The sequence below is a fragment of the Mustela nigripes genome, chromosome 15 (assembly GCF_022355385.1).
Source record: "Mustela nigripes isolate SB6536 chromosome 15, MUSNIG.SB6536, whole genome shotgun sequence".
In the NCBI taxonomy this organism is placed as follows: domain Eukaryota; kingdom Metazoa; phylum Chordata; class Mammalia; order Carnivora; family Mustelidae; genus Mustela; species Mustela nigripes.
The window spans coordinates 50,744,075-50,764,936 of record NC_081571.1 but is presented as its reverse complement, the minus strand read 5'-3'; the positions used below and the strand labels follow the sequence as shown (position 1 = coordinate 50,764,936).

General features: G+C 36.6%; 1 protein-coding gene across 2 annotated transcripts in view; it reads left to right on the top strand.

The window, feature by feature from the left end:
- DIS3 (DIS3 homolog, exosome endoribonuclease and 3'-5' exoribonuclease) overlaps positions 1–20,824 on the top strand; it is a 28,466-nt gene extending 7,642 nt beyond the window's left edge. For both annotated transcript variants that reach the window (XM_059378000.1, XM_059377999.1), the window contains exons 5-21: positions 2,819–2,986; positions 4,137–4,301; positions 5,445–5,558; positions 5,687–5,824; positions 6,362–6,508; positions 7,064–7,180; positions 7,439–7,540; positions 8,457–8,521; positions 8,609–8,693; positions 10,720–10,847; positions 14,260–14,346; positions 16,131–16,287; positions 17,818–18,032; positions 18,144–18,312; positions 18,445–18,603; positions 19,284–19,406; positions 20,052–20,824. In XM_059378000.1, coding sequence (XP_059233983.1) covers positions 2,819–2,986; positions 4,137–4,301; positions 5,445–5,558; positions 5,687–5,824; positions 6,362–6,508; positions 7,064–7,180; positions 7,439–7,540; positions 8,457–8,521; positions 8,609–8,693; positions 10,720–10,847; positions 14,260–14,346; positions 16,131–16,287; positions 17,818–18,032; positions 18,144–18,312; positions 18,445–18,603; positions 19,284–19,406; positions 20,052–20,135 — 2,223 coding nt within the window. In that variant the 3' untranslated portion in view covers positions 20,136–20,824. The remainder of the gene's footprint in view (positions 1–2,818; positions 2,987–4,136; positions 4,302–5,444; positions 5,559–5,686; positions 5,825–6,361; positions 6,509–7,063; positions 7,181–7,438; positions 7,541–8,456; positions 8,522–8,608; positions 8,694–10,719; positions 10,848–14,259; positions 14,347–16,130; positions 16,288–17,817; positions 18,033–18,143; positions 18,313–18,444; positions 18,604–19,283; positions 19,407–20,051) is intronic.
- Positions 20,825–20,862: the final 38 nt, after the last annotated feature.

Below are 20,862 nucleotides of genomic sequence, written 5' to 3'. Positions count from 1 at the left end.
TGAAATGTAAAAGGAAAAGCAGGTGTAAAGTTCTTGGAATCCAAGTACAGAAAATGTTTCAGGAAGGAAGGGCCGATCATGCGGGTCAAATGTTGCTAAGTCAGAGTAATGAGAACTGATCGTTGGATTTAGCATTATGACATTTGCAGGGGGTGAGTACTATCCAGAGTAGTTTTGATGGTAGGGAGGCAGAAATCTGAATAGAATAGGTGAAAAATAGGAAGAGAAAAAGTATAGTATGGTAACACTTCCCGTTGCTGCGGTGGGAAAGGAGAGAAATGAGGTGTTTGTCAGAAAGCAAGAGGGATCAAGAGGTTTTGTTGTTTCAAGTGGGAGAAAATGACACGAGAGTAAACGTGGGTAAGGTAAAGAAACCGTGGTAGGTAAAGAAAAGGGCCTATAACCACTCTTGGGATACTCCAGTAGTTAGAGATCGGGAAAAGGAATGTGGGCAGAGGAACATAAGGAGGGGCTACGGTGAAGTAGGACAGAAACCCACGGGATGATGATTTGGACTCAAAAGTGTCTCAGGGAAGGAAAGGTCATTAAAAAAAATCCTGATAAGACAGAGAATGGAGCACTGAAATAGCGAAGATAATATTAGCGACTTCAACGACAGTGGCTTTGGTGACTGACAATGAAACTTGCTTACAGCTATTCCTGAGAGAGTGCGTAGTGCTGTGTGTAGACACATAGCAATTACAGATATTATTTTTGTGGCCTGTTGGTGTGAAGCAGAACAGAGGATCAGCCAGGAGACCCAAAGTTAATTAACTGTATTTATTTCTTTTAATAGGTCATGTTATTGCAAATTTATATGATGGTGTGAATGTTGTAGTAAGGGGAAGTAGGGAGATTGTATCTGGAGAGAGGAGATGATTATAGGACAAGTTCTTGAATGGAGGAGAAGAGATGGTAGGTAGTGCCCACTGGAAAGAACAGAAACATTGTCTTCGTTGTTGCATGAGAGCTCAGCAGAAGGCTGAGGTGTTTTTGTTTTTTTATTTTTTAAGATTTTATTTATTTATTTGACAGACAGAGATCACAAATAGGCAGAGAGGCAGGCAGAGACAGGGGAGGCAGGCTCCCTGCTGAGCAGAGAGCCCGATGTGGGGCTTGATCCCAGCATCCTGAGATCATGACCTGAGCCAAAGGCAGAGGCTTAACCCAATGAGCCATCTAGGTGCCCCAGGCTGAGGTTTTGATACAGATGCGGGGAGGAGGGCAGATTCAGGGTCAGGAAGATGAAGCAGGTCTCCAGTGACTGCTTTTGCATCTCAGTATGGAGATTGCGGTCACTCATCTGAGAGGGAGGCAGGGACAGGGAAATGGGAGAGTTAAGGAAAAAAAGGACTAATCTCTGTGGAAGGTTGTGGTAAATGAAAAAGGCAATTAAAGGAGCCAAGCAGTAAGGATTTTGGATGTTGAGGTCTCTAAGACCTGTGGTAGACCTAAAGCAGTTCCTTTCCTACTTCTATCTCATATTCTGAACTGTGTAATATACCCAAAATGAAAATAGATTTTCTTGTACTTTAGTAGCTACACTCTTTCCATGGAATTGAAATTTCAAAATACCCTTCAATTACCTACCCACCTGCTCACCTGACCTCCTTAACTACACACCTTCATTATGAAAGGCCCGGGGTGGGAAGAGGGGGTGTACAGAGTTTATTAGAGACATATCTATGGCTAAATGCTGAAATGTAATGAAATTGAAATATTTGTATAAGTTGCCCTAAGAATAGAAAGTGCTTTTTTTTACTGTGCCATATTCTCAAACTCAAAGAGTTGTATATATCATAACGTGGATGGTTTTTAAAAATTTTTTTATTCAAATTCAATTTAATTAGTATATACTATATTGTTAGTTTCAGAGGTAGAATTTAGTGATTCATCAGTTGCATACAACACCCAGTGCTCATTACTTCAAGTGCCCTCCTTAATGCCCATCACCCAATTACTGCATACCCTGACCCATCTCCCCTTCAGTGTTTACTGTAGTGAAGAGTTTCTTACTTTATTTTTTCGTTCCTTCCCCATATTCATCTGTTTTGTTTCTTAAATTCCATATGAGTATAATCATATGGTATTTGTCTTTTGGGTTTTTTTTTTTTTTTTAAGATTTTATTTATTTGTCAGAGAGAGAGCGAGCGAGAACGAGCACAGGCAGACACAGTGGAAGGCAGAGTCAGAGGGAGAAGCAGGCTCCCTGCGGGGCAAGGAGCCCGATGTGGGACTTGATCCCAGGACGCTGGGATCATGACCTGAGCCGAAGGCAGCTGCTTAACCAACTGAGCCACCCAGGCATCCCTGTTTTGTTTTTTAAAGATTTCCTTTATTTATTTGACAGACAGAGATCACAAGTAGACAGAGAGGCAGGCAGAGAGAGACAGAGAAGCAGACTCCCTGCTGATCAAAGTGCCCGATGTGGGACTCGATCCCAGAACCCTGGGATCATGACCTTAGCCGAAAGCAGAGGCTTTAACTCGCTGAGCCACCCAGGCGCCCTTGTTTTGTTTTTATGAGAGAGAGCATGTTTGTGCGCAGGGGTGGGAAGGGACAGAGGGAGAGGGAGAGAGAATCTTAAGCAGATTCCCCACTGAGTGTAAAGCCCAATGTGGAGCTCCATCCCACGACCCCAAGATCATGGCCGAAATCAAGAGTTGAACAGTTATTTCAGATACCCCATTGATTTTTTTTTGTTTTTTGTTTTTTGTTTTTGTTTTTTTTAATACCTGATAAAGATAATCACAGTTATTTATTGAGTGTACGGAAGGTTTATGTACTAATGACATCTTGTGGTTTGCTCATTTCACAGAATGAAATAGAAAGTGGAAGAATAATATTTTCAGAGCATCTTCCTTTAAGTAAGCTACAGCAAGGCATAAAATCTGGTACATACCTTCAAGGAACATTTAGAGCAAGTAGGGAAAATTACTTAGAAGCTACAGTATGGGTTCATGGAGACACAGAAGACGATAAAGAGGTAAGTTTTGTGTACATAAATTCCATGTACAGTAAAACACTTTCTCTTCTTGATTTTCTTTTCATAATTTTCTTTCACGAGTGTTTAAAATTTTGTAGAATTTGAACTTACTCTACCCCAGCTTAAAGGCAGTTATGTGAGAGGTCATAGATAATAGAATGAATCACTTTCTTTCAGAGCTGCTGATGGAAGAAGAGAACTTTTTATTTACCCCACTTTTAAGAGAATAAAAATCTTCAACAATTAAAAAAATAATAGGATGCTTCTATTTTCTGTATTATGCCTAGTTATGAAAAATGCTGTTTATATAACATACAAATGCTCCAGAGGGCTTCACACACTTTAGCAAATAGGAATCATTTTTGGGTGCTCACTGTTTGCCAGATACTCTTCTGACTGCTTTGAATGCTGCATTTCATTTAACCTTCAGCCTGTGAAAGTGGGTACTCTTTTTTCATTCTACCCAATCAGGACCCTGAGATTTATTTTTTATTTTATTTTATTTTTTTTAAAGCTTTTCCCACTTTTTTTTTTTAAGATTTTATTTATTTGACAGAGAGAGAGATCACAAGTGGGCAGAGAGGCAGACAGAGATGGTAGGGAGCAGGCTCCCTGCTGAGCAGAGAGCCCAAGGTGGGGCTGGATCCCAGGACCCTGAGATGACCTGAGCCAAAGGCAGAGGCTTAACTCACTGAGCCACCCAGGCGCCCCAGGACCCTGAGATTTAGAGAGAAGTTTTCCCAAGGTCTTTTGATGCTAATGTAAGAGTTGTGGTGGAGCCATGTATACAACCGTATTTTCTAATTTGTTTTCTCTACTTGCTATTGAGAAATTAAGGGGCGGGACACTAGAGAAGAAGAAAAAATATAAAAGAGAACTAGAGATACATAGAAACTCTCAATATAGCTTTCCTTCTGTTAGGAACCTTCCCATTACATTGGGGAGGGTATGTGATTTGGTGAGTGCTGTGAAGTGTGTAAACCTGGTGATTCACAGACCTGTACCCCTGGGGATAAAAATATATGTTTATAAAAAATAAAAAAAAAAAAAAATAAAATAAAATAAAAAAAAAAAAAAAAAAAAGGAACCTTCCCATTATTATATTGCCATTAAAAATATCTGAGCACCTGCTGTTTGCTGTTGTACCCAGATAATCTTACAGGGACTTAAGAATTTAAACCGAGCTGTTCATGAAGATATTGTTGCTGTAGAACTTCTTCCCAAGAATCAGTGGGTGGCCCCATCTTCTGTGGTTTTACACGATGAAGGTCAAAATGAAGATGATGTGGAAAAAGAAGAGGAAAGAGAATGCCTTGTATGAAACCAAGCAGGTTTATCTTTTGTCTGTGTAGCTTTGTAGAATTCATTAATGTTTTGGCTTCAGAGAAAATTAAACAAATTTCACTGCTTTCAGGTTTACTGAATAAGACTATAGTTGTGGGTTTAATATATTTCATACATAGTTGATTATTTTCCCTCTTAAATATCTAAATAGTTTTCTTTTGAATTATCTTATTTTGCTCAATAAACAGGTTTAAATATAAAAAGACTGGAACTTGAATATGAAACTCGAATTCTGATGTTCAGGTACATGATCTGTCTGAATTAGGTTTGTCTGAATCAGTGAGGTTTAAGTAAATACAAATTGGAAATTTTCTGCATTGTTTTTATGTAATGCTAAAATCCCATCAGCATAATAGATATACTTTGAGGCCCTTACATAAAAGTCTGTTTAATTCCTTCTCTTCCACCATATTTATTATCCCTTCAGATTTCTTATAATCTAAAGTCTGTCTGATATGACCCATTTATTTCTGTATTTTAGGATTATGAGAATAACACAAATAGTTGGAATTCAGACATTAGTAGTTCTCCTTTTTATGTAAAAAAGAATTCTGTTCAGTGCTCTGGAGTCTTACTATCATATCATCCTTACAGAGGCTAGGCCATAGGAGAGTGTTGACGTGAAATAGCATGAAGTCTTTAAGCTATTTCTAATAAATACTCTTTTTATATGGGTTTTTATTTTGGATAAGGAATAACTTCTAAGATACAAGTCTTTTTAGTGAATTAATAAATGCCACATGGCTATTTAAGTGCAAGCTGCTGCTAAAATCCTAGTCTACTAATTCCCAGACACACACGTGTGTCTGTGTGTGTGAGTGTAAATCCTCATCTTAAAACTAAACAGTTGAATTCTGACACATTTATTCAGTTATATTTATATTTTTTCTGTTTTTTGATTATAAGTTTCTGTAGTGTATTACTATGGAACTATTTCCATGGCTTGCTTTGGCATATTCTGACCTAGAATTTTGAAAGCATCAAGATTCTGTAACTGTGTCATAATTAACTACGTGGAAATATTAGTATCCATATTCATATTCTGATTTTAAAGAGAAATTGTCTCATTATACTTAAAGGAAGAATAACTGAAGACTTTCTTTTTAAATCTCAGCTTAAGACTGCTGCAAATGAAAAAATGTTAAAGCCCACAGGTAGAGTAGTAGGAATAATAAAAAGAAATTGGAGACCATACTGTGGCATGCTTTCCAAGTCTGATATTAAAGAGGTAAGTAAAGCACATGTTGCTATGTAATTAAAAAATGGTAGCCGTTAAATAGAACTTAGAGCCCTCCCCATACCCCAACCTCAGATTTGTTGTCTGTGTATAAAATCTTCTGTCCTAATTTTCTTTAGTCAAGAAGACATCTCTTTACCCCTGCTGATAGGAGAATCCCTAGAATTCGAATAGAAACCAGACAGGCTTCTGCATTAGAAGGAAGGAGGATTATTGTTGCCATTGATGGTTGGCCCAGAAATTCCAGATATCCAAACGTAAGCTTGAATGATTTATTTTATTTTAGAATATTAAATTAAGAATTAAGTATAAAATTTCTTCTTTTGGTAAAAACAGAATCTGATTTTGAAATAAAATTTATATTGAAATATAGGACTGTTTCACAATTACCTAATAAGTAGTATATCTTATTTGAAAATTAATCTTATGAAATTCCGGTGCAAATTGTTTATTTTTACTCGTTTCCTAAGACATAAGTTTCGATAGTGGTTAAAAATAGTGTTTGAAACCTAAATAGATTGTAATAAGTTCTGAAGCTACTGTGTTTGAAGTAACATTTTAAATTTGAGAGATCATAGGAAATAGACAACACTTTGCTGTGTAGGAACTGAGCCCTCAGGAAGTCTCCATCATAAATCACTTAAGATTTATGGACTCATTTTTAAGAAGCAGCATTGGAAGCATTTACAAATACTGAAGCGATATATAAATGTTCAAGAATATAGTGTCATAATAACATACACTAAACAAAAACCTATAGAATTCACCTTTCTAATAAAACCTTTCGGTTTTAGGGACATTTTGTAAAAAACTTAGGTGACGTTGGAGATAAAGAGACTGAAACAGAAGTTTTGTTGCTTGAGCACGACGTTCCCCATCAGCCTTTTTCACAGGCTGTTCTTAGCTTTCTTCCAAAGATGCCCTGGAGCATTACTGAAAAGGTAATTTGAAAACAATGTAGAAATTCCTATATCTGAGCTAACTTGGTTTCTGTATGTGTTTTTAAATATGTAGAACCTGGGGCGCCTGGGTGGCTCGGTCAGTTAAGCATCTGACTCTTGGATCTGTAGCTCAGGTCTTGATCTCAGTTTGGGAGTTCATGCCCTCCTTCATGTGAGTTCATGTGAGTTCATGGACTCCTCAATGGGCTCCACATTGGGCATGGAGTCTACAAATAATTAATTAAATAAGTAGAAACCATAGTCCCCACTTTAGTCCTCTGCATTTAAGTTTGTTACAGAACTGTTAGGTCTTACAAAAATCCTTTGTTTTACTGAAAGATACCTTTTTCTGGGGAACCAGCACTAGCTTATGTCAAATTATTCAAAGGTGAAAAAAACCACAATTTACAAATCATAACGTGTGGTTACTATGAACAAATAAAACAAAGTTTATTTTAAGATATATAGAGAGAAATTGTTGATTTTCATAAGAGCTGTATTTTATTTAAACTACTGAAATAGTTTTTTATTTCTTAACAATGTGGCATTTTCTAGGACATGAAAAACCGAGAAGACCTGCGACATCTGTGTGTTTGTAGTGTGGACCCTCCAGGATGTACTGACATAGATGATGCTCTACATTGTAGAGAACTGGAAAATGGAAATTTGGAGGTATTCTTGGTGTAGTGACATTCTTATCCAAATATGTAGTTCTGTTTTTGAGTTTATTTTCTTTTGACCCATTTTAGAATTCGTGAATTATTCATGCCTAGTCAGTTGCAGGTACAGAGACTAATGGACATTGTGACAGAAATTGAAATGGGAAGTGTGGCCATCCTTTTTCAGTTTTGCTCAGTTTCTTCTCGGATCTCTGTTAGGACATTTACCCAATTGAGCATGTTGACATCCTTTCATTTTTATCTTTTTCAGGTTGGTGTTCATATTGCAGATGTTAGCCATTTTATTAGGCCAGGAAATGCTTTGGATCAAGAGTCAGCCAGAAGGGGAACAACTGTTTATCTTTGTGAAAAGGTAAATGGGTTATATTTAAAATGGAATTTTGACACGTGCTTGTAACTTTTTCATCATCTGTTTTATTTCTAATAATAAAATCATCTGAGGTGTTTTCTGAGAAAGGTGTTTTCAGCCTCAGTATTTAGTGAAATATGAGGAATAAGTATCATGTGAGTGTGCATTGTTAGTTTGTAAAAACCGTGAGAACTTTTGAATTCTTGCACAGTCTGGAATAGCACATGAATTAGCCAAAAGACTTAGGTAGAAGAAGGTGGCAATAAATCAGTGAAAATAATGCAGAGGGTTTGGTTATTGAGTGGCCCAATTAACAAGTAGATTTGGTTGATATAAATTGTTGTGTAGCATTTAACTTACTAGCTCTGAATAACTAGTGTATTTTCTGTTGCTTCAAAAGTTTAGTCATGAATCCATTTTGTCATGATGTACCATTTCTTCTTTTAGAATCTCCCATAAACTTAAAGAGAAAAGTTGTGACAGTAGAAGAGAAAGTTAAACTTAGTCTATTATGAATTCATTGTCAGAGTTCTTCCATGTAGCTTTTTTCTGTAAAAATACCGTGGCTGTCTTTTTCAGTATGTCTAAAACACCATGTAGTTTGTGTTAGGCATTGGAGAAAGATCCAGTCATAGAGCCGTTGAGGCTTGAGCAGAGATTGCAGACTTGGAGGACAGCTCGGGGGCTGTGGAGGGGACTTAGTCTTAGATCCACTGACATGAAGTCTGGTTTCCTCTCGGGTGCTGTTGGTAACAGTTGTGTGTAAATACTTTTCTAGAAATAGATTTGTTTCTTCTTTTCCCAGTTCTGTTCACAGACACCTTTCCTCCCTTATTAAATTAATGCTATTGAGAATGAAATGTCAAATAAATGTACGGATATAGTTAAGTAATCTGTCACTCTCTTTTTTCTGTTCCAGAGGATTGACATGGTTCCAGAGTTGCTTAGCTCTAATTTATGTTCCTTAAGATGTAACGTTGACAGGTATTGATGCATGTTTTGTCATAAGGACATAGTATTTATTATTTTAACAGATTCCCATTAACAAACACTATCTGTTTTCCCCCATAGGTTGGCATTTTCGTGTATTTGGGAAATGAATCACAATGCTGAAATCTTGAAAGTGAGGTTTACCAAAAGTGCCATTAATTCAAAGGTTGGTTTCATGGTTAATATAAAATGCTTAAAATATTTGGTACTCTGTTTTAACAGTGTTACTAGACGGTTTTGAAAAAGTCAGGTTTACTAAATTAAATTTTTCCCCAGTGTCGTAGCAGGATCTAGCTTTTTCCATTATCTGTTGCCTTGTATTCAGAAACTCACAAAGCCTGAATACTTGAGAAGACTCAATAGATGACTTACTGCCCTAATACAGAAACACTACTATTTGAAATTATTCCAGTATATAAGGTGGTCAGTATTTTCAAAGTTGGCATGTATGCCATCTTGTAATATTCATGAGTTTTCAGAGAAATGATGTCATAAATTATCGTTGGATTTCAGCAGAACTAGCCTGAGGTTTCACATCAGACAGCATGGAGCCAGGCTTACTTCTCATCCTTCTCTCTTTTGGAAAGCTCCCTGGGTCCCCTTATGTTCTCACTTTGCCCTTGGCCTTTCTCTGAGGTTTGGCATCATCTAGTTGGCTTTCAGCAGTTTCGGATGAACTAATGTTTGGAAAAGACAGCAGTGTTGGACCGACTGTGATGTATAGCGATATATGAATGACTTAAGCATTCTTTCATTTGTATTTTTAAAAAGGATGAGTTTATTTTTCTCCCACATTTGTTCAGTGTAACCAGGTCATATGAAGAAAAATTCAGTGAACATAAAACAGAAAACATTTTTGGAAGGGGAGCTCTCAGTCCCTAGTAGATAACTTAGCTCTCCTAAGAATCTGACCTGGCCTCCTGCATCATCTAAGCCTCTTATCCTTTTCCTGATTTTAACTAGTTAAGCTATTTATTTATTTATTTGTTTGAGAGAGAGAGAGCAAGGAGGAAGGCAGAGAGAGGGGGAGTGAGTCTCAAGCAGAGTCAGTGCTGAGCCTAGAGCTGGACGTGAAGCTTGATCCCATGATCCAGAGATCATGACCTGAGCTGACTCCTAATGCTTAATCAACTGCACCACCTAGGCACCTCTCCTTTTTTTTTTTTTTTTTTTTGATAAGCTAAAAAAATGGTAGTTTTCCATGAGGTGCAAAATAGGAACAGAAGCATTATTTGTATGTTTGGATTATAATTGGAAATTACTTGAGATCTTTTTTACTGTGATTGGTCTCTTTTTTAGATACTTAATTTGGGATATTTCATAGGTTTTTCTGTAAGACATGATGTTTAGGCTATTATAGTATTCTTATTTGTCATTGAGTAAGGAAGTAATGATCATCTGGCGAGGATTTCACTTTACGGTCATTGTTGGAAAATAACTTTCCTTTTTACTTTGTTTTAGTGTTACTGAAGTATTTATTTGTTAACTATGAAAGTAAAGTTTAAGCAAATTTACCAATAAATACTGCCATTTTGTTTTGTTTTAAAAGATTTATTTTTAGAGGGAGAGCGTGAGTGTGGGGGAGAAACAGAGGGAGATGGAAAGAGAATCCCAAGTAGACCTCCTGCTGAGTGCAGAGCTGGATCCCATGACCCTGAGATCATGCTCTGAGCCCACCCAGAGTTAGATGCTCAACAGACTCGGCCGCCCAGGCACCCCATTTTGTTTTGTTTTAACATAAGCTTTTTGATGTTATGTAACTTATCAGATACAAATTAATGAACCAAAAACCGTAGGTCTGCAGTATAAATATTATAGCTAGGAATCTCTCTTTTGTTACTGATTTTAGATTTTCCAAAATAATAAATTGAATGTAGTACAACTATGCAAATATAGTAAACCATTTTTTTGGTTGTTTGTTTTGTTTTTACATTTTAAAAAGATTTTTTGATTTTTAATTTTTTTTAGAGAGTGCAAGAGTTGGGGGGCAGGGAGGGACAAAGAGAGAAGGAAAAAGAGTCTTAGGCAGCCTCTACACCTAGCATGGAGCCCCGTGTGGGGCTTGAGCTCACAATCCTAAGATAATTACCTGAGCCGAAATTAAGAGTGGGTCACTTAACCAACTGAGCCCCCCAGGTACCCTAGAAACCAGTTTTTATAAGAATTATATTAACATATGGTTTTCCTTTTAGGCTTCCCTTACATATGCTGAAGCTCAGATGAGAATTGATTCTGCAGCCATGAATGATGAGATTACCACTAGTCTCCGTGGACTAAACAAACTAGCTAAAATTTTGAAAAAAAGAAGAATTGAAAAAGGGTACATTTCAAAAATATTTATTAAGAAGTGTCTTAATTTATTTATCTTGGTAATAAGATAACCTGTGAACTCTTCCAAGTGTTTTATCATGGACAATTGACATTATTTAATGAGCTGAATAGAAAGGTAGAGACATTCTTTTTCTTTTAGCTCTGTCTTTGTAATATATTATGCCAAAAGAGTCGAAGATCTTAGAGATAATTTCGAGGGAGGCAAGAAGAGCTCCTTAAGACTTTTCTATCAGTTGTTTCTAATTGCAGTTAGAAATGAGTTTCCATACTGAACATTGGTTTTCACATATTTAAATAAATAGATGAACTTCTTGCACTTGAGAGTTTGAAGCAATTTTAGAGATTGTTTAATCCAACACCTTCATTTCTTAAATGATTCGAAGTTACACAGAAGCAGTCTTCCCAAAGATGTGATAGCTAGTAGCAGATGTGTCTCTTTCAGCTATTATATCATGGGATTTGCCTAACTGCAATAGTGTAAGATAAAAAGGAGTATCCCAAGTCCCCAGACTTGTTGAAGTAAAGTAGTTAAAAGAAATTTGTTTTATAAAGACATAATCAACTGTCCGAGTAAAGCAAGTGCATGAACCTTTCCGATGTTGGGCTTGGGTTCCGACGCCCATCCAGGGAGGGGTCACAGATGGTCACTAAAAGTACTTTTGTTGCGGAGTATGAACTCTAGATCTGTGCTGTTTCATAAGATATGCTGATTTAAATTAAAGAAAATTAAGAATTCAGTTCCTGAGTCACACCAGCCACATTTCGAGTGTTTAGTAGCCACTTAAGGCTAGTGACTGCCATATTGGACAGTGTAGACAGAGAACATTTCCATTGCTGCAGAAAGTTCCACTGGATAGCGCCCTTCCATGTAGTTACACTGAGCCATCTCTATCTCTACTCATGGGTCAATTTTCTGGAATATTTAGTGCGATCCTAAATGTAAAACTTGCAACTATGTAAGGATAATTTGGGTATGTTAAACCCAAAGAACCTTAAAAGGACACAAAACAACACATGTTCATCAAAGGTTTACAGTATGCAAGACATCAGAAGAAAGTTTGAAGATAATTTTTAGAAAGTTTGTTTTATTTGTATTTTTTTTTTTAAGATTTTATTTATTAGAGAGGTAGAGAAAAAACGAGCACAAGCAGGGGGAGCAGCAGAGGCAGAGGGAGAAGCAGGTTTCCTGCTGAGCAGGAGGCCTCATGTGGGACTCAGTCCCAGGAGCCTGAGATCATGACCTGAGCCAAAAACATGCTGAACCAACTGAGCCACTCATGCTTCCCTAGAAAGTTTGTTTTAAAAATAAATGAATAAAATGCAAAAATAAATGAATAAAATACCCAAATTCATTTTGGTAGTTTTACAGTAAGAGAAAATTGAATTAGTAACTAGCTTCTCCTATTTAGTATAGGAAAGATTATTTTTAACTTCAAAAACTGTACCTTTTGTAACCAGAGTCATCTACTGGTAAAAACAGGTCATTGAGTCTTCTTAGTCTTAGGTGGAAATTAAGAAAACAATCAGTAAAAAAAATTGGTATTTTTTACCTTCCTAAAGACTGTGTTTTGTTTTATATTTTATGTTTTTTTCTTTTAAGATTTTATTTATTTGACACAGAGATCACAAGTAGGCAGAAAGGCAGGCAGAGAGAGAGGGGGAAGCGGGCTCCATGCTGAGCAGAGAGTCTGACATGAGGCCCGATCCCAGGACCCTGGGATCGTCACCTGAGCTGAAGGCAGAGGTTTAACCCAATGAGCCACCCAGACGCCCCTATTTTATGTCTTTTTTAAAGGATAAGTGTTAAGTCATGGTAGACATAACATTTCAGGTGTTTTATGAAGAAAAAAATGATCAAAATGTGATTACTATACCTTGCTTTTTAGGTCAGATGTATTGATAAACAGACTAAGTCTAGTGTAGAGTCTTGTAAAGACTGCATGGCAAGAAAGAATATTTGTCAAGATTCTCTGTCTAGTATTCCTTTGGTAGTTCTAACAAAGCTGAAGAGTTGAGGGAAAAGATGAAGAATTAGCTTGTACCGTCTCATCATTTTTCTTCCACTTTCCTGCCTCCTCCATGATTGTTTAGGGTTACCCAACTTCACTGAAATTCTTTAAGTTGGTTTGAAGCTAAACTGATGAAAATAGCACCAAGGTGTGAGGAAACAGAGTGCCTGGGTGGCTCAATGGGTTAAAACCTCTGCCTTCGGCTCAGGACATGATCCCAGGGTCCTAGGATCGGGCCCCACATTGGGCTCTCTGCTCAGCGGGGAGCCTGCTTCCTCCTCTCTCTCTGCCTGCTTCTCTGCCTACTTGTGATCTCCATCTGTCAAATAAATGGATAAAATCTTTAAAAAAAAAAAAAAAGGGTGTGAGGAAACATAAGACTCGCCTTGTTGGAATTTACTTATCACAGGGGAACTTTCCACCTCATGAAGTGAACCGTTCCATAAAAGCCTTGGTCTAGTGTGTTAGCTGGTACGCAGCCCTCCATATCAGCAGCCGTCAGTGTGTGTACATATCAGGGTAGGAGTTTATCAGTCTCTACATTGGCTCAGCGAATGTGGGCATACTTTTGAACTGTGGATCTTCTGATGGTACTTAATCTATGTGTGGCAGCTTCCCTTTTGCCTTTTCATCATCCCTCACCCCAATACATTGTTTTCTGTAATAAATAAAATACTGCCAGTTACCTTCTTTATTTATAAAAGTAATTACATGGGGTACCTGGGTGGTTCAGTGGCTCAGGTCATGATCCCAGAGTCCTGGGATTGAGCCCCACATCGGGCTCTCTGCTCAGCAGGGAGGCTGCTTCCTCCTCTCTCTGCCTGGTTCTCTGCCTACTTATGATCTCTGTCTGTCGAATGAACAAAATCTTAAAAAAAAATAAAATAAAAGTAATTATAAACCCATGTAGCTTAGTGAAGACTCAGTTTGGGTGCAGATTTGCAGAAGCACAAGGACTCATATTTTGTTGTGTTACTGTTGTCCTCTCTCTCTCCTTTTTAAAGATTTTAAAATTTATTTGTGAGAGAGAGCACGAGTGGAGGGGAGAGGCAGAAGGAGAGGGACAAGCAGCCTCCCCGCACTGAACAGAGAACTTGCTGTAGGTCTCAATTTCAGGAGCCAGAGATTGTGACTTGAGCCCAAGACAGAGGCTTAACCAGCTGAGACACCCAGGTGCCTCTGTTGTCCTCTCTTTTTAAATGCATTTTAGATCCGTAAGAGGCGAAGCTGTCAATGAAAATAGAGCATAAAGCTTAGCAGATGGTCTTAAAGCCTTCAGAAGAAAAACTATTATTCACTTGCTGTGATCATTTTCTAATTTAAAAGCATCACTTCTAGAATTTTATGTTATTGGCTCACTTTACTAAATTTACATCTGTAATTTTTATTTAGGGCTTTGACTCTTTCTTCTCCGGAAGTTCGATTCCACATGGACAGTGAAACTCATGATCCTATAGATCTGCAGACCAAGGAACTTAGGTATGTAAATTTTTCCTGGGCAATAGATAGGATTTTTATTTTAAATGTAATATCTAGTATCTGTATTAATAAACAAAACTTATTTGTACCCCAAATACCTATTTCTAGTAGGATAATGATTTCTCTAGATCTTTTTGACTTCAGATAGATAGAAGTAAATGTGACTTTGCTTTTTTTTTTCTTATATAAAACTAAGGTAAGTATTATAATAGAAGAATTTCCAATTCAAATTGGTTTTGATATGTGGTGTGTGGGAATGTGACTAGTAATAGTTGTGGTAAGTAAGAGATTGCCCTAGTTAATTTCTTAAGTATTTAATTAAGAAGAGCGTGGTGTACAAATATGTACTAGACCTTGTGCTTTAAAGCCAGACTGCCTTGGTTTGGATCCCCTTTCCAGTAACTCCAGACAAGTGATCTGACCTTTTTATGCCTTTGTTTGTTGATGAAGCAGGGCTGATTATGGTACCTACCTCACTGGGTTTTATGAAGAGTGCTCAGATGTTATTTTTGGTACCATTGTAATTGATTTGGTTGAGATTTAGAAAGCAAGATTATTTTTGGTTAAATCGGGCCTCTTTTCTATGCCTTCTATAAGGTAATTCTGAAATGAATGTGCATTTATACTTTTCTAGTAGATGACCAAAGATTAAAAATGAAAATATACTCATTTCTTTGTTAGGAAGTGTGTGCTTTATACTATTAGAGATAAAATTTTAAAAATACTTTTGGGAAAACTTTGTACAACTAAAACTAATGCTAATGTGAACAATGAGCCTAATATGAAGAGGTTTTTTGAGGAAAATGTCAAATCTAACTCTGCCAAAGTAAAACATTACCCCTTCTTACCAAGAAGACAACATATTTCTAAGACGTTGTCTCTTGTCTTAAAGGTATGACTGGGGATCTTCCTAATATTTAAAAAATTAATATGCTTTAAGAATCTAGTCAAGAAGTTTATAAGATGTTAAAAATGGAAACATGAATAAAAGATTAATATGATACCAATTCAGTGACTTGGGGGTAAGAAAATAGTACATCGTACACAGAATACAGATCATTTACTAACCTAAGTTTTAAATAGACACAGACTATAGAGAATGAAGAGCAATATCAAATTGGTTAAGAGTTTGAATTTAGTTATATGAGTTTGGATCTTGATACTACTAACTTCGACTTTTAGCAAGAGAATATTACAGATCGTTAGTTTTCTCATCTGCAAAACAAGACTAACCTATCTCTCTCCCTATATGGATACAGATAGATCAATATTTAACAACATAGTGCAATGCCAGTCAATAATAAGTACCCAGAAGAGCTATTACAAATCTAATTTCTTCATCTTGGTGATTTATTGGTGAAAATTTTAATTTTTAGCCCAAATTTATATGACCTAAATAGCCTTTAATTCATATTAGTAAACTTTATTTTTATGGATTTGTAGTTAAATAAAAATCTCTTTAGACTTAGTAAAAGAAGGTGAAGAAAATGCTTATGGTATAGATTTTATATAAGAGTAAAGCTTCTGTTATTTAAATGCAGTTTAAAAGTCTCTTGCATGAGATTTACTCATGCAGTAGATGCAGAGTAAGAGACTGTCAGCGTAGCACCTGAGAAATGAAAGAGTTAGGTTATAAAAAATACGCATGTGCACACAGGCATACAGATATTTACGTAGGAAATACTTCTATTGTCTCAGTGGTGGAAAAGGTAGCCTGGGAATAAATGTGATATATAAAAGCCTCAGATTCTTTTTTCATTGTTTAATGATTTCTCCATTGGCAGGGAAACAAATTCCATGGTGGAAGAATTTATGTTACTGGCCAATATCTCTGTTGCAAAAAAAATTCATGAAGAATTTTCAGAACATGCCTTGCTTCGAAAACACCCAGCTCCTCCTCCATCAAATTATGAAATTCTTGTTAAGGCAGCTAAATCCAAGGTGAGGTCACATAGTTTGCAAAATCATCAGTATTTGAGTTGTGATCTGTCCATTGTACTAAATAATCTGTATTCGCATCTGCATGAAAGTTGCATTATTTTTTGATGCAAAAATAGTCTAGTAGTACTTTTGATTAAGGAAAAAAACCATCTAACTTGGATACAGTCATCTTTTCTCACATTGAAATCATTTGCTGAATAAAATCCTTTAATGTCTTTAAAGAGCACTGTTTGCTATAGCCAGAAGTTCCAGACTAAGTTATTTGCAATATCCCGAACATATGAAGCTCTTCCATATCTCTTTGCCTTTATACGTGTTCTTTATGCCTATATTATTTCATGCCTCCTCTGAGATGCCTAACTTCAGAGACTTAGAAATAATTGTTTTCCCTCTTATCTTCAACTCAGTTAGGCCCCCTTTGTATCATGTCCCTAAGAGAGAAATCCATTTACTGCATACACAGAGGAAAAGGAAAAACATAGGAAGGGGGTTCATATCCTCGACTTCATTTAGGCATAATTACCTTTACCCTTGTGACTATGGCTTACATTGGTTTCTTTGGATCACTTGTTCGGTTCCCATCTCTCCTGTCCAGAAGACAGCTGGAAGTAGTGTTGGATCTCAAGGTATTTTTCTAACAGAATGATGTCGGTTTTGATTTTTCAGATCTTTATGGTGGGCCTACTATCCCTATCCATCAGAACAGAATCAACTTCTTCTCTAAGCTTACACTGTAAATTGGGCAATTTTTTCCTACTATCTTATTTCTTTCTAAGACCTGGATAAAGGAAGGAGGATCTAAGTATTTTTGCCTCCTCTCCCAAAACAGAAGACCGCAGTTAGTTTGACGTGTCAGCATATTGAACTGTAGTGACTAGTACAGTGTTAATTTGCCTCTGGCCTTTACTTCTACCTTGAATGGAAGGGAAAGAATACCTACAGAAGAAATCCAGGCATACTAGAAAGAATCCAGATCTGCTTTGATTTGTTTTTTTTTCCTACCCCACCAAAGAATAGGCAAGCACAAATTGGGCTTTGAGAATAGTGCTTTTTTTTTTAAAGATTTATTTGTTTGACAGAGATCACAAGTAGGCAGAGAGGCAGGCAGAGAGAGAGGAGGAAGCAGGCTCCCCGCTGAGCAGAGAGCCCAATGCCGAGCTTGATCCCAGGACCCTAAGGTCATGACCTGGGCTGAAGGCAGAGGCTTAACCCACTGAGCCACCCAGGCGCCCCCTGAGAATCGGTGCTATTGCTACCGCAGTCCCTTTCCCCTTTGAAACTTCTTCAGAATGTTGATACTTCAGTACCTTTAAATGTATTCATAAAATTTTAAGCTTTGATGTTGCATAAAACAATCATGACTTTTTATAAGCTCTTTTTGGTTCTCCTAGATTAAGGACAAAAGATATAAATACTTATTATCTGGTCAAAAACATCATAAATGTTCTGTTTGACTTGTATTTTGAAGACATGATGGTACTGATTTTAAAACGTTTAATAGGGTGCACTTCCCCTCTTCTTTACTCTCAGAATTTGGAAATTAAAACTGATACAGCCAAGTCTTTGGCTGACTCTTTGGACCGGGCGGATTCTCCGACTTTTCCGTATCTCAACACTCTCTTAAGGATCTTAGCCACTCGCTGTATGATGCAGGCTGTGTACTTCTGCTCTGGAATGGATAACGATTTTCATCACTATGGCTTAGCATCGCCGATATACACACATTTTACTTCACCCATCAGAAGGTATTTTTTCCTTGTAAAATTATAGGGGATAGAAAATAGTTAATTTTGGATTGTAAAAAGATATTTTAATGTTAACATACCATGATTGTTATTTCTCCTTCATGTTTCTAGATATGCAGACATCATCGTCCATCGATTGTTGGCTGTGGCTATTGGGGCTGACTGTACTTATCCAGAGTTGACAGACAAACACAAACTTGCAGATTTATGTAAGAATCTCAATTTCCGGCACAAAATGGCTCAGTATGCCCAGCGTGCATCAGTGGCTTTTCATACCCAGGTATTTGCCTTCTGTCAGTAATATTAGGGGAGATGAAGTTTTGTTCACTTTCAATTTAATTTCAGAATACTTTTTGTTAATTTCAAAAATATTTTAAGATAATCCTTAATAAGGCTGTATGTTATTTTACAGTTGTTTTTCAAAAGCAAAGGAATAGTAAGTGAAGAAGCCTATATTCTGTTTGTAAGAAAGAATGCTATTGTGGTGTTAATTCCAAAGTATGGTTTAGAAGGTACCGTCTTTTTTGAAGAAAAGGACAAACCAAAGCCAAGGCTTATTTATGATGATGAGGTATAGTATTTCTAATGTTTTGATTTTGGGGTTTTTTGGAGGGGGTTTTCTTCAATGGTACCTAGAAAGGATAAAATTATTTTTGTATCCTGCAGATGTGCAGATATATTTAATAAGCTTATTCTATTTGTAATTTCTCATTTCAGTATATCTTCCCACATACAGATGTTGTCCTTGATTTGTTTTACACCATGTAGTTTCCCCCCTAAGGAAAACTTAAATTATGCTTTGCACAGTTGGACAGATGCATTAAAGTAAAGGAATACATGGCTGCTTTTAGCTCAGAATTTTTTAGAGTTATTTCCAGTGTCTCTTTTCTGATAAACTGTCTACTTCCCTAACTTTAATAGAACTACAAAACAGCAAACTTTGCCCACAGTACCTTCTCCTCTGGTAGACCAACAATTTGCTAATTAATGGGGTGAGAATCCTGAGATTAATTAACACATATATCAGACCATCTTACTGAAAGGGGGAAGTATACCCATAAATAGGTCATATGTATGTGAAGCTGTTATATTGTTATATTGCATTGTTATATTAATACACACTTAGATGTGTATTAAATATGGAAATAATTTTTTAAATGTAGACTTTTAAATTAATGGGAATAGTAAAAAACTAAAACAAACGTTAAGTATTAGATAGCAATTTAAAATTATAAAATGTGTTTTGTTTAGATACCTTCCCTTAAAATAGAGGATACAGTGTTCCATATATTTGATAAAGTTAAAGTGAAAATCATGCTAGACTCATCCAATCTTCAGCATCAGAAAATCCGAATGTCCCTAGTAGAACCGCAGGTAAGACCGAACTTCAGTGTCTATGTTGTGATGGTATAAAAGGTACATATTGTGTGAAAGAGAACGATACAATTTTAAGTTATTTCTGTTCAATAGAGAAATCTTACAAGCAGTGTGGGAGCCAGATACTTAACGTAGCAAATTCTATTTTCTCACTGATTTCCTTACGCTGTGGGATCCAAAATGTCCTCAGTGCCAAAGGCAGAGAGCTGTCTGAGATCGCCTGCCTGGTCCCTTTTCATTTGTATGAGTTTTAAAATCTGCACTTTTAAAGATGAGGATAAAGTATGTATCACTCTGAGATACTACTTCTTAACTTTGCTCAGTATCACCAGAGGCCTCTCTGATACTGCCTGCCGTAGTGGCTCAGCCAGGATAGACTGGATCTCTTCTCTTTAAGCCACTCTCCACATGACATGTTTTCTCCCCCCGTTGAGAGGGTGTCTGTCATTCACGTTTTTGAGCCACTATTTGTGTGTGACATATGTATACCTGGTGTGGAAGACCTCTGCTGACCTCCTTTCGCCCTCTCTCAGACATCCTTTTAAACTTGAAGTGTCAGTGGGGAAGGAGATGATGAGAATGAGATTTATTCCTTATTTTATGCTTTTTCTCACCTTATTTTTTCTCTTTGCATTACTTTAGATACCAGGAATAAGCATTTCGGCTGATACTCCAAACATGGACATTGATGAACCAGAGAGAAAGAAGAAGAAACGTGAGAAATAGCTACCCTCAACAAAAAAACTTCAAAGACTGGTTTTCTTAAAAAAAAAAAAAAAAAAAAAGACCTTGAGAGAACACTTTTAAACCTCGGAAGTGTGTGATACAGTTTGTTACTTTTAAATACATTATAATGGTTTTAAAAATTTGCATTTTTATTGAACTGTTTGTTGACTGTGTCTGGCCCATCATGCTTGCTACTTCATTTCTAGATTGAACTGAACTATTTATGCATAAAAATTCAATTGAATATCCATCACTTAAATAGTGACAAGATAGCAACCTCAGGGATCTGTAAAGATCATTTAAATGGAGCATTCGTCTGCTCACTAAAGAACAGATTAATTTTATATAAGTAATTTGATTAATATTGATAGAAAAAAAAAACCCTATCATTTTCCTATGGAGGAAAATAGAACATTTTCAGAAGTCAGGAACAATCTGTTCTTTCTAAGTCTTGAAAGATGTCCATGTTTGATATAGTAGTTTTTAGATTTCAAGACAATGACATCAAGATTTGTCAAGGAATTCAGTCCTTTGCCATCTTTAATGTACCTAATTTATATGAAGTGTTCCCTTACTGTTAAAAGCTTCCTGCATTTTTATTAGTGGTCCTGAACAGCTGTGTTTGGGATGAATGTTGTAGGAAGGCAAGAAGGATATTTGGAGCTGCCTAGAATAAGTTTTTTTTTTTTAATACCAGATAATAAGTATGGTGATCATCATCCTTGAC